This window comes from Doryrhamphus excisus, chromosome 22, assembly GCF_030265055.1.
Source record: "Doryrhamphus excisus isolate RoL2022-K1 chromosome 22, RoL_Dexc_1.0, whole genome shotgun sequence".
Taxonomy (NCBI): domain Eukaryota; kingdom Metazoa; phylum Chordata; class Actinopteri; order Syngnathiformes; family Syngnathidae; genus Doryrhamphus; species Doryrhamphus excisus.
In genome coordinates, this window is record NC_080487.1 from 11,643,049 (window position 1) to 11,657,716 (window position 14,668).

A 14,668-nucleotide genomic window follows, 5' to 3' on the forward strand; every position below is an offset into this window, starting at 1 on the left:
TTTATTACTGATTGATTGATTTTCTTTGTTCTTGATTTGTTTATTTATTTTTCATCTTATTTTGTGTAGAAAAATAAAAATTAAATTTTAATATAAATAAATAAAAATTAAAATTATTTTGTTTTTAATAAATGCGTTTTTTTTTTTTTTTTTTGGGGAAAACCTGATGCGGCCCAGTCTCACCCAGACCCGAGCTCCAGTGGCCCCCCAAGTAAATTGAGTTTGAGACCCCTGGTTTACACACTCGCCGTATGCTCTGAAAACAAACTGACAAGTGACAAAAAAAAAGTATTCTTTTATTTTCACTTTTGGTAATCATCAAATAGTCGTCGATCACCATCATATCCATCAATAATCTTACATAAATACATAAATCAGTCTTGCAATAATTATGCAGTACAGACAAAAACATTAACAATACATAATCATAAGGGCTACATAGTTTCGTCCTTAGTTTCTATGTGTTTATTCATATAAGATATATTTGTTTGTGAAATTGCTGCCTCATCTTGGACCCAGTTTTAAGGAGGACTTTGGGGACGACAGGTTCTTCTTGCCGTTGTGGTGCTTCGTTTTCAGGTTGTGTTTTGGTGCCTTTTTCAGGTAAAAATGCAGCTGTCACAAAGAGAGAGTAAGAGAAAAAAAAAGATGATGAACACCATAGAATATTTATATTTAATATATATATTAAATAAGACTTGTGTGTGATAAGGAATCCACCTGTGTGGCCTCAGCTGGTCCCACTGTGACTGTGCTGGTGGAGGCGGTGTAACCCGGGGCGGTGGTTGTTACTGTGTACGTGCCCGGTAACAGGAGGCGGAAATAGTCACCATCTGGTCCTGGAGAGACGTTAAAAAAATATTTCATAACTGTATGTAGCATGTACAGTTTCATTTTAAAGGTGTGCTTTCTCTTTTAAGCCACTAGAGGGCAATGTATTCAATCTTTGATTGCATCCTCATGACAGTAGATCCCATCCATCAATCATCAATGATGTTTATCCTCATTAGGGCAAGAGGCGGGGTCACCCTGCACTGGTCACCAGTCAATCACAGGGCACATATAGACAAACAACCATTCATACACACTGTAAATGTATGTCCGATATGATAGAGTGAAAACAAGTTATCCTCTCATTCCATGTGGAAGTGGTAAGATTTTGGCATCTTACTTTGTCTTTCTTCACCCTCCATTTAAAACACTTTAGTTCAAAATAAATACATTAGAGAGGCTCCAACCATGCTACCTACGGCTAACATGTAATGTCGCTCTGATGTACTCGTTCCTGATCCTATCCATCATGGTCACTCCCAATGAGAACCTCAGCATCCTCATCTCTGCTACCTCCGGCTAACATGTAATGTCCCTCTGATGTACTCGTTCCTGATCCTATCCATCATGGTCACTCCCAATGAGAACCTCAGCATCCTCATCTCTGCTACCTCCGGCTAACATGTAATGTCCCTCTGATGTACTCATTCCTGATCCTATCCATCCCGGTCAGTCCCAATGAGGACCTCAGCATCCTCATCTCTGCTACCTCCGGCTAACATGTAATGTCCCTCTGATGTACTCGTACCTGATCCTATCCATCCTGGTCATTCCCGATGAGAACCTCAGCATCCTCATCTCTGCTACCTCCGGCTAACATGTACTGTCCCTCTGATGTACTCGTTCCTGATCCTATCCATCCTGGTCACTCCCAATGAGAACCTCAGCATCCTCACCTCTGCTACCTCCGGCTAACATGTAATGTCCCTCTGATGTACTTGTTTCTGATCCTATCCATCCTGGTCACTCCCAATGAGAACTTCAGCATCCTCATCTCTGCTACCTCCGGCTAACATGTAATGTCCCTCTGATGTACTTGTTTCTGATCCTATCCATCCTGGTCACTCCCAATGAGAACTTCAGCATCCTCATCTCTGCTACCTTCGGCTAACATGTAATGTCCCTCTGATGTACTCGTACCTGATCCTATCCATCATGGTCACTCCCAATGAGAACCTCAGCATCCTCATCTCTGCTACCTCCGGCTAACATGTAATGTCCCACTGATGTACTCGTACCTGATCCTATCCATCATGGTCACTCCCAATGAGAACCTCAGCATCCTCATCTCTGCTACCTCCGGCTAACATGTAATGTCCCTCTGATGTACTCGTACCTGATCCTATCCATCATGGTCACTCCCAATGAGAACCTCAGCATCCTCATCTCTGCTACCTCCGGCTAACATGTAATGTCCCACTGATGTACTCGTTCCTGATCCTATCCATCCCGGTCAGTCCCAATGAGAACCTCAGCATCCTCATCTCTGCTACCTCCGGCTAACATGTAATGTCCTTCTGAAGTACTCGTTCCTGATCCTATCCATCATGGTCACTCCCAATGAGACCCCTGCTTTAAGATAACAGATAGGGAAAACTACTCACCACTAGTTACATCGTGGTTGATGCCTGACACTGAAATCTCAGCATTCTCGATAGGGTTGTTGTTTTCGTCATACACCATGCCTTTTATCCCATGATGCACCTGAATAAAGGGAATCATTGTGAACTTTTTATTTACAATGCAAATTTATCAATGAAATGGGTGTTCTAACATTATGTATGTGTGTGTTAAGACCTGTTCCACGTATGAAACCAGTGCCTCGCGGTTGCCCAGCCATTCTCTAGGCAGCGTAGACTCGGCTGGGAACTTATCGCAGCTCAGCTCCAGTGTGATCTCAAAACAGTTGGTGTATAAATAGTTGAAGTCCTGCATGCCTGCGACAGAAATGGAACATTTGACTCTTTTTTTTTTAAGTGAACTTTGCAGCGCTTTCCATGTTCAAGTGAAAACAAATCTTACATGTTTGCATGAGTGTCTTTGCTACTTCTTGCACATTACATTCATAGAGCTTTTATTTTTAGCAGTACTAGAGATGGGCATAGTATAAATAATATAAATATATATATCACTTGTTCTCACAATAGCTTGATTGAGTGTACCAAAACAAGAACTCAGCAGACCAAACAAGAACTTAGAGCTCCAGTAAGACAGGATTTGGTGTTTTTTTGCAGTCATGCATTAAATGTTTGTGGTGATTGTGGGCATTTGATCTGGCCTGCCATGCAATTTGAGTCACAAATACAACGTACGATAGAGTATTGATTCTCAAATCGTGGCACGAATACCACTGGTGGTAGGCGGGTCATCTTGTGGTACCCATAATTTAATTTAATTTAATTTCAGTTAGTTTAGTTTAGTTTAGTTTAGTTTAGTTTAGTTTAGTTTAGTTTAGTTTAGTTTAGTTTAGTTTAGTTTAGTTTAATTTAGTTTCGTTTAATTTAGTTTCGTTTAATTTAGTTTTATTTAGTTTCGTTTAATTTAGTTTTATTTAATTTAGTTTAATTTAGTTTCATTTAATTTACTTTTATTTAATTTACTTTTATTTAATTTAGTTTATTTAATTTAGTTTAGTTTCATTTAGTTTCATTTAATTTACTTTTATTTAATTTAGTTTAGTTTCATTTAGTTTCATTTAATTTACTTTTATTTAATTTAGTTTATTTAATTTACTTTTATTTAAATGAGTTTATTTAATGTACTTTTATTTAATTTAGTTTATTTAATTTACTTTTATTTAATTGGTTTACATTTCATTTAATTACATTTAGTTACATTACATTTAAGTTAAGTTAAGTTTTAGTTAAATTACATTTAATTTAGTTTTGTTTAGTTTAATTTAGTTTCATTTAATTTAGTTTCGTTTAATTTAGTTTTATTTAATTTACTTTTATTTAATTTAGTTTATTTAATTTAATTTAGTTTATTTAATTTAATTTAGTTTAGTTTAGTTTAGTTTAATTTAGTTTAGTTTAATTTACTTTATTTAATTTACTTTCATTTAATTTACTTTTATTTAATTGGTTTACATTTCATTTTATTACATTTTTATTTATTTTAGTTTATTTTCGTATATATAAATGTTCTATACGATATGCCACAAACCAATTACAAGCGTTTTTAAGGTGACGCTTTGGGCATTTTTGCTCATTTTTGTATTACTGTAAAATGCTACAAAGACTACTTGTTTTTGTTTTTTTTATGAAAATAAGATTGATAGTTAGGCTACATACCAGACTGCAAACTGGGTACTTACTTTCTTATGTACATTTTTTTAATTTTTAATTTCTTCTCTAAATACCAATGCAATAAATCACATTTTTTTATAGACAAGTATCAACAGATCAAGTAATGTAAGCATATGAATATATATTGCTGAGTTTTTTTTTCCCTGGTCATATCCTCGTTGATTGGCCACTTGTTGCTTGTCGTAATTCAAACGTAATTTCCCCATAGGCTAGTGAAACAACAAAAATAGGACACGTTTGTTCATGTAGATTAATTTCCCAATGGAGTCACTGATCTGTGTTGAACATAAAACAATCAGCACTGTCATGTCTCCCTTAAAACAACTAATAAGTAACCAGAGGAGGTGGTCCTGCTTTGGACTTTCAACTGAGGGGTCAGTCCAAGTGCAGTCAGAGTTAAAGGGTTCATGTCAGGGGTGGTAGAGGCCTTCAATTTCACGTAAAAAGCCTGTAATTTGCACATTGTGACCATGTCTGTTATAATCTAATGTAACCTTAAAGGCACGGTTGGTGCACTGTTTTTAATACAGGACATTAAATACCAGGTAGCGGTACAACTTCCTGTTCCTGCTGGAGCAACAAAGCCCTCCACCCTCAACAAATTTAGCAGTAAGGAACAAATGATACTGCTCCACAATTTCCGCCTAGCAACAAGTGGTCACAACCATGTGATAGGACATTTAATTGTTTTTCTTTGGTGGTAAAAAAAAAAATTAATTCATTAATTTTCTACCGCTTATGCTCACAAGGGTCGTGGACATGCTGGAGCCTATCCCAGATGTCTTCGGGCAAGAGGCGGGGTACACTTTGAACTGGTGGCCAGCCAATCACAGGGCACATATAGACAAACAACCATTCACACTCAAATTCATTCATTCATTCATTTTCTACCGCTTTTTCCTCACGAGGGTCGCGGGGGTGCTGGAGCCTATCCCAGCTGTCTTCAGGCAAGAGGCGGGGTACACCCTGTACTGGTCGCCAGCCAGCCAATCACAGGGCACATATAGACAAACAACCATTCACACTCACATTCATACCTATGGACAATTTGGAGTCGCTAATTAACCTAGCATGTTTTTGGAATGTGGGAGGAAACCGGAGTACCCGGAGAAAACCCACGCATGCACGGGGAGAACATGCAAACTCAACAGAGATGCAGAATCAAACTCGGGTCTCCTAACTGCGTGGCCATGCGCTACCCACTCGACCACCGTGCAGCCCCAGATCAAACTATTCATTCATTCATTTTCTACCGCTTATCCTCACGAGGGTCGTGGTGGGTGCTGGTGGGGTACACCCTGGACTGGTGGCCAGCCAATCACAGGGCACATATAGACAAACAACCATTCACACTCACATTCATACCTATGGACAATTTGGAGTCGGTAATTAACCTAGCATGTTTTTGGAATGTAGGAGGAAACCGGAGTACCCGGAGAAAACCCACGCATGCACGGGAAGAACATGCAAACTCCACATGGAGGGAATCGAACCTGGGTCCGTGCAGCCTGGACGCAATATATTCACAAAAAATTGTAAATAAAACTGCACATAGGCATATATATATATATATATATATATATATATATATATATATATATATATATATATATATATAGAGGTATATTTAGGTCTTTTTTTGGTACTACTCTGCCCCCTATGGGTTTTGAGAGTGGACAATTAGTGGACATTTACTGACCCTTAGACAGCGAGTACCATCTCGCCCCGTTGGTTATCCCCTCGTCAAAGTAGTCCCCGCAGTTCCAACCGTTGTGCATCCAGCTGTGTGCGTACGAGTAGGTCCTCGCCAACTGACAAATATTACAATTATTATATAAAATCACGATTTAAATTGTAATTTCTTGCTTACGTTTCTAAAGAGTTTGTCATCCGCAGTTGCGGCATAGGTGGTCCTCCCTCGGATACGGGCGTCTCGCGACTTGTCAAAGGGATAGTTAGCCACCACAGCTCCTCCGTGGAGGTTAGCCGATAGGACGAAGTTGTAGTTTTGCATCCATTTGATGACGGCGCGTGTTTCTGGTTCAACCTGTATTGAATGACAAAGCAAGATAATGCTAAAATAATAATAATGCTAATAATAAGTATCTTGTTTGTACAACGTGAGAATGGATTTGGACTTTTCCGAGTTTTCCGAGTTCCTGAAAATAGCAGCACATGGCCTTCTGCGGAGGACTGAAGACATCTGGTTTTCTGTGTACTTCCCTAAAATACTGGCTTCACTTCTTGGCTCGCTAAACCGGACAATTTTTGTAGTTCCTTTGCTTTATTCGCTGCTTTTTCACTTTTAGACAAGCTGGATAATCTTCAGGTATGCATAATTGATCCAACAATGTATCTTCCTCAATCCACAATCATTATTTAGTAACATTCCACAGACACACACACACACACACAAAATATGGTAGAGGTAGTTAACCTAAGATCCGTGGGCCATATATGGCGCTGAGAGGGCATTTGATCTGGCCTGCCATGCAATTTGAGTAACAAATACAACGTACGATAGACTATTGATTCTCAAAACGTGGCACAAATACCACTGGTGGTAGGCGGGTGCCATCTTGTGGTACCCATGATTTAATTTAATTTAATTTAGTTTAGTTTAATTTAGTTTTATTTAATTTAGTTTAGTTTAATTTATTTTATTTAGTTTAGTTTAATTTAGTTTCATTTAATGTAGTTTTGTTTAATTTTGTTTATTTAATTTAGTTTATTTAGTTTAGTTTAATTTAGTTTATTTAATTTAATTTAGTTTGATTTAGTTTCATTTAATTTCATTTTATTTAATTTAGTTTAGTTTAATTTAGTTTAGTTTAATTTAGTTTAATTTAATTTAGTTTTATTTAATTTAGTTTATTTAATTTAGTTTTATTTAATTTAGTTTATTTAGTTTAGTTTAATTTAGTTTTATTTAATTTAGTTTATTTAATTTAGTTTTATTTAATTTAGTTTAGTTTAATTTAGTTTCATTTAATGTAATTTTATTAAATTTAGTTTATTTAATTTACTTTTATTTAATTTAGTTTATTTAGTTTAGTTTAATTTAGTTTCGTTTAATTTAGTTTTGTTTAATTTAGTTTAGTTTAATTTAGTTTCATTTAATTTAGTTTCATTTAATTTAGTTTTATTTAATTTAGTTTATTTAATTTAGTTTTATTTAATTTAGTTTATTTAATTTACTTTTTTAATTTAGTTTATTTAATTTCCTTTTATTTAATTTAGTTTATTTAATTCACTTTTATTTAATTTAGTTTATTTAATTTACTTTTATTTAATTGGTTTACATTTCATTTTATTACATTTTTATTTATTTTAGTTTATTTTAGTATAAACAAATGTTCTATACGATATGCCACAAACCAATTACAAGCGTTTTTAAGGTGACGCTTGTGTAAAAAGTGGCCCGTTTTTCCCCATTATAGATGTAAAAAAAAAAAAAAAAAACCAATGGCTTCCAATCAGCTACAACACTTCAAACATGCAGCCATTTATTTCCCCGAACTGTGCCTACACGCTCCTCGTCACGGCAGTAATACCTCTCCAAGTGTGAGGTATGCAGGACAATAAACACTGTTAGTCCCAGGCCTGGTCTACGTATATGCCAGCCTTGAACCCTGGCGGTAGCAGTCGGACAGGTATTTATTATGAGTGGTCTTTGTTTACAGCCATGCTTGCTTTGAAGCTAAATCTGTAGGCTCACATATGGACCCATAACACATGAAGGCGGCCATATTTCATTGTGCGTAAACACAAAGGAGAGCAGGCCCCTTTGTGACCCACAGTAAGTTTATAAGAGCAACTCCACTGTTGATACTACAGTAAGTTAAGCAAAGATGTGGACTTTGAACGCATCATTCATATAACCAGAACACTGCAGAAATGCAGACGGCCATCTTTGTGTCACCTGTTGCTCCCAGTTGTCAGGCAGGGGCAGGTGGTGGTTTCGCCCCTTCGTCTTCTCGTAGTAATACATGAGGGCGTTCAGGTCAGGAAAGTTCCGGTTCAGGTCAATTTCCCGGGAATTGCCACGACCCACCAGATAGCCGTTGAACTCCGGGCCCTGTTAGACCAATAAATAGACCATAATAATAATAATATTATCATTTTATTCTCTTTAAATACATAAAATATTACATAATATTACAACCGTTGTTGTAATAGTCATACTTTTTTCTTACCATAGACTCTACTCTTGTAATACTATGCCGTTATTAATGTAATAATACCATATTTTTTATTTACTGTCATAATATTATGACTTCATTTTCATAATATTTTAAGTTTGTTGTTATAGCAATACAATATACTACATTATACTGTACTGTCATATTACGTAGTTTATTCATTAGTGTGATTGTAATGAAAAAAAATGAAAAAAATGTGGGGGGGGTGATTTATTGTCACAATATTAAAACCTTATTACTGTATTGTTACTTTATTCATGGAATATTACACATATTTACAAAAAAATTACTTACGTAAATATTGTCATAATAGTAAAAACCTTTATGACTTTATTCCTGAATTTTTTTTAATGCGGAAAATTTCAATTATTAAATGTATTATTTTATTTAATTATTTAATTTCATTTATTACATTTAATGAAATCATATTATGACTTTATTCTGATAATATTTGAACTCTACTTTTATAATATATAACTAATTTATTGTCATATTATGATTTTATTCTCACAATTCTATGCAGAATATTGTGATTTATCTGTTATAATATTTAATTTTAATTTTTATTTTTATTTTTATTTTTATTTTTATTTTTATTTTTATTTTTATTTTTATTTTTATTTTTTATATAAAATTATATTTTAAAATATATTAAATTATTTATATAATATTATATTTTTAGATTATTTATTATTTATTATTAGATTATATTTATTATTAGATTATATTTAATATTTTAATATATATATTTGTTATATAATATTATTATTTGCTATAATACCATGCCATTAGTCAATAGTACTGCGAATTTTTTGACACAAAAATAAATGATTTATTATATAGTCATGTTATTATGACTTTATTCTCATAATATTACAACTTTGGTAGAATATTAGGACTTGATTGTCATAATATCAATACTTTATTTTTTACTACGGACTTGTAATATTACACCGATCCACTGTGTTTATCATAATATCATGACTTTATTCTTGATATGTTTAAAAAATACAGACAAATAACAGATTTATTGTCATGACTTTACTAATATTTCTTATTATTATGCCTTGTTGCAACATTTTTCTCATGACATAAAGACGTTCTCATGTCATAACAGCATTTTTGTCATTTTCCATGTACTTCTATTTATTTACCTATTTATTACTTTTATTTATTTACCTATTTATTACTTTTATTTATTGACCTATTTATGACGTCTATTTATTTACCTGTCTGGCGGCCACCTCGTATCCGTCAGGGTTCATGGAAGGCATGATGTGGATGCGTGTGTCGTAGATGAGCCTTGTGATGCGATGGTTTCTGGCCCGGTATTCGTCGCACAGAAACTGTGAGAACTTGATGAGCAGCTCGCGGCCCAGCACTTCGTTGCCGTGCATATTGCCCACGTACTTGAACTCGGGTTCCACTGGGGGAAGGAAATGCAGAAGCGGAGGGTTGCAGGAGAGGTTAAAATAAAAAGTGCTGTGCTGTACTGTGCTGTGTGTCATGGGTCGTGTTCCACTTTAACTGGAACTAGGAACTATAGGGGGCTGCACGGTGGAGCAGTGGTTAGCGCATAGGTCTCACAGCTAGGAGACCAGAGTTCAATTCCACTCTCGGTCATCTCTGTGTGGGGTTTGCATGTTTTCATGTTTGCATTGTACATAGGTATGAATGTGAGTGTGAATGGTTGTTTGTCTATATGTGCCCTGTGATTGGCTGGCCACCAGTCCAGGGTGTACCCCGCCTCTCGCCTGAAGACAGCTGGGATAGGCTCCAGCCATAGCCTTGTAAAGATAAGCGATAGAAAATGAATGAATGAATGTCATGAAAGTGGTTAGCGCGCAGGCATCACAGCTTGGAGGCCCGAGTTCAATTCCACCCTGGGGTGGACCGGGTACTCCGGTTTCCTCCCACATTCCAAAAACATGCTAGGTTAATTAGCGACTCCAAATTGTCCATAGGTATGAATGTGAGTGTGAATGGTTGTTTGTCTATATGTGCCCTGTGATTGGCTGGCCACCAGTCCAGGGTGTACCCCACCTCTCGCCCCAAGACAGCTGGGATAGGCTCCAGCACCAACCGCTAGCCTCGTAAAGATAAGCAGTAGAAAATGAATGAATGAATGAATGTCATGAAAGTGGTTAGCGTGAAGGTCTCACAGCTCGGAGACCCAAGTTCAATTCCACCCTCGGTCATCTCTGTGTTCTCCGCGTGCATGCGTGGGTTTTCTCCGGGTACTCCGGTTTCCTCCCACATTCCAAAAACATGCTAGGTTAATTAGCGACTCCAAATTGTCCATAGGTATGAATGTGAGTGTGAATGGTTGTTTGTCTATATGTGCCCTGTGATTGGCTGGCCACCAGTCCAGGGTGTACCCCGCCTCTCGCCCGAAGACAGCTGGGATAGGCTCCAGCATCAACCGCTAGTCTTGTAAAGATAAGCGATAGAAAATGAATGAATGAATGTCATAAAAGTGGTTAGCGTGCAGGTCTCACAGCTCGGAGACCCGAGTTCAATTCCACCCTCGGTCATCTCTGTGTGGAGTTTGCATGTTCTCCCCGTGCATGCGTGGGTTTTCTCCGGTTTTACTCCGGTTTCCTCCCACATTCCAAAAACATGCTAGGTTAATTAGCGACTCCAAATTATCCATAGGTATGAATGTGAGTGTGAATGGTTGTTTGTCTATATGTGCCCTGTGATTGGCTGGCCACCAGTCCAGGGTGTACCCCGCCTCTCGCCCGAAGTCAGCTAGGATAGGCTCCAGCATCAACCGCTAGCCTTGTAAAGATAAGCGATAGAAAATGAATGAATGAATGAATGAATGTCATAAAAGTGGTTAGCGCGCAGGCATCACAGCTCGGAGACCCGAGTTCAATTCCACCCTCGGTCATCTCTGTGTGGAGTTTGCATGTTCTCCCCGTGCATGCGTGGGTTTTTTCCGGTTTTACTCCGGTTTCCTCCCACATTCCAAAAACATGCTAGGTTAATTAGCGACTCCAAATTGTCCATAGGTATGAATGTGAGTGTGAATGGTTGTTTGTCTATATGTGCCCTGTGATTGGCTGGCCACCAGTCCAGGGTGTACCCCGCCTCTCGCCCGAAGACAGCTGGGATAGGCTCCAGCACCAACCGCTAGCCTCGTAAAGATAAGCAGTAGAAAATGAATGAATGAATGTCATGAAAGTGGTTAGCGTGAAGGTCTCACAGCTCGGAGACCCAAGTTCAATTCCACCCTCGGTCATCTCTGTGTTCTCCGCGTGCATGCGTGGGTTTTCTCCGGTTTTACTCCGGTTTCCTCCCACATTCCAAAAACATGCTAGGTTAATTAGCGACTCCAAATTGTCCATAGGTATGAATGTGAGTGTGAATGGTTGTTTGTCTATATGTGCCCTGTGATTGGCTGGCCACCAGTCCAGGGTGTACCCCGCCTCTCGCCCGAAGTCAGCTGGGATAGGCTCCAGCATCAACCGCTAGCCTTGTAAAGATAAGCGATAGAAAATGAATGAATGAATGAATGAATGAATGTCATGAAAGTGGTTAGCGCTCAGGCATCACAGCTCGGAGACCCGAGTTCAATTCCACCCTCGGTCATCTCTGTGTGGAGTTTGCATGTTCTCCCCGTGCATGCGTGGGTTTTCTCCGGGTACTCCGGTTTCCTCCCACATTCCAAAAACATGCTAGGTTAATTAGCGACTCCAAATTGTCCATAGGTATGAATGTGAGTGTGAATGGTTGTTTGTCTATATGTGCCCTGTGATTGGCTGGCCACCAGTCCAGAGTGTACCCCGCCTCTCGCCCGAAGTCAGCTGGTATAGGCTCCAGCATCAACCGCTAGCCTCATAAAGATAAGCAGTAGAAAATGAATGAATGTCATGAAAGTGGTTAGCGTGCAGGTCTCACAGCTCGGAAACCCGAGTTCAATTCCACCCTCGGTCATCTCTGTGTGGAGTTTGCATGTTCTCCCCGTGCATGCGTGGGTTTTCTCCGGGTACTCCGGACTATTCCCCAATAGTCCCAAAGGTAATTCTCCTTTAAATGCACCAATGGAAAAGCTGGATCATCGGCCAATGCAAACTAAAACCAGGTTTTGTGGTGACTTGTACCTTACTACCCCCCCCCGCCCCCCCCCCCCCCCAAAAAAAAAAAACTTGTCGCACTTGAAATGAATGACAGATGTGACTTTTTTTTCCACTGTTCTCTGATGTTCGTGATATTCAGGAACCACTTTCTCTACCCGAATATAAACAACTTCCACGCAGGATGTCTTTTTTTTTTAACAGGGAAAAAAAACCAACCCCACTTTTTTTTTTTTGCTTGTTTTTGTTTTGAAATGCAAATCGAAGAAGAAGAAACCCCACTCACATGCTTCGTGGATACCCGGGTTATCCGTGAACTCCAGCACGTAGAGGTGGCGTCCCTCCACGCTGCGTCCGATGCTGTAGATGCGCGTGACGTAGGGACACTCGCTGTGGACGGCGAACAAAGCTCTCACCATGTCCTCGTAGCCGTGATGCTGGAACTCCGAACCGGATGCCAGGAGCCCCAGCAGCCCCGGTAGGAGCGCGGGGAGCCAGGGAAGAGGAGCCCTGGCCCGGTAGTGCATGACGGTGACGCCTTCAGGCTCTCGAGTGGAAACGGCGAAAAGGGACGATGCGTTCAGGGTCTTTTATCTCACACACACATATATATATATATATATACATATATATATATTTGTCTGTGCACACAGCAAACCCAGTGATTGGGCTGCTCTTTAAATGTGTGCCCCCTCCCACATCGAAGAGCAAGTAAGGACAGCCCCCCTTGTTCCTTCTTTGTCTCACTCTCCTCCTCCAACAGCTGCTTCCCTCCTTCTCCTTTTTCCCTGTGGCTCCTCTTCAAGTACATGTTACTCTCTTTAAATGCTAGGCGGAATGCTTCAGTCTCCACCCCCCCCCCTCCTCCACCCCCCCCCCCTCCCTTTACTTTTGGGGGTCTGTGCAAACACCAGGATTTCTTTTCCACTCATTTCAGGTCCCCCCCTTTGTTTCCACTCTCTTTCCTGGGAAAAAAGAGCCTTGTTTCCAAGGCACTGCTGCCTTCACTGCCCCTGCAAGCCTTCAATCATGCATTCATTAACTCTTAAGTCAACACACAGTTTCACCATATATGTGTGTGTGTAGCTTTAAGATGAATTACAGTTCTGAAGCAACCTTCCGGATACGTTTGTAGTACTGTATAATGTAGTCACATGAGAAAGCGAATGCTGCAAGTTAGAACTCCTGCAAGATACAAGGCCATGCCATGCTGAGACTGCAACCCCTCACACTCCACACACACACACACACACACACACACACACATTGGACATAATGTTCAAGCAGAGCTGTCAGTCAAACCCTACTTGGAGTTGAGCAACTTGCTTGTGGAAGTTTCAAAAACAGAGCAAAGGGGAAGGGAAAGCAAAGATTTTTTCCAAGTGGACAGTTGAAACAGAGCCAGCCACTGTTCACTATCAAGGAGTATTGGTGATACAGTAAACCTCGGATATATCGGACTCGGATATATCGGAAATTCGCTCACAACGGACAGATAAAAAAAAGAACCGATTTTTCTGTAATGCATTTCCAATAAAAATTCATTGCATATATCGGATTTTTTATAACGGATTTCGCCTATTTCTGACAAAATCTCCAGTCCCGTTCCATTAAATTTCCCTCGCATATATCGGATGGCCGCATCGTGGCGCTCCGATTCGCCGAATCGTGACAGGCCGCTATACGACGTCATTTGCAGCGTTGCCTGCGCGTCCAGGTACATTGGAAACATAGTCAAGGAAGTGCCTTTTTATAACGGATAAAATCCGATTCACGCATATACCGGATATAAATCCGATATATGCGTAAAACGGACATTTTCCGGTATACGCATATAACGGATTTCGCTTATATCAGACAAAACCGGTGGGAACAATTGAATCGGATATATCCGAGGTTTACTGTACTCGCAAAAGAAAACAAATGTGTAAAGTTACCACAATAAAGGCATACTTTTATGGGAATAAATTTGCGGTAATCGTTGAAAAGTTATTGGAAAATATTTTCTGAAAAATTTACCAGTAAATTATTTTTGTTCCAAGAATTTAGTTGTAATTTTCTGTGAAAATTTCAGTTTTACTAGAATTATGTTTATTTATGAGAATAAAGTCAAAATATTACCAGAAAAATATGAATTATTCAAAAATAGGTTCACTACTACAGGAAAAAAAATATTACAAAGTTGCACTTTCATTATATTTAAGTTACATTATTACAAAAAACTATTACTTAAAAAAAATTAAGTTGG

At 38.6% G+C, this 14,668-nt stretch overlaps 1 protein-coding gene across 1 annotated transcript; it reads right to left on the bottom strand.

Annotated features, from left to right (window-relative positions):
* Window positions 1–306: 306 nt before the first annotated feature.
* Window positions 307–13,198, bottom strand: cpn1 (carboxypeptidase N, polypeptide 1). Its single transcript, XM_058062119.1, has 9 exons — window positions 12,707–13,198; window positions 9,571–9,767; window positions 8,062–8,217; window positions 6,010–6,186; window positions 5,839–5,950; window positions 2,629–2,768; window positions 2,436–2,535; window positions 721–839; window positions 307–615 (listed from the first exon to the last, which is right to left on the bottom strand). Exons 1-9 carry the CDS (start codon window positions 12,945–12,947, stop codon window positions 505–507), a joined length of 1,353 nt encoding a protein of 450 aa, XP_057918102.1. The 5' UTR covers window positions 12,948–13,198; the 3' UTR covers window positions 307–504.
* Between the last annotated feature and the right edge of the window lie 1,470 nt (window positions 13,199–14,668).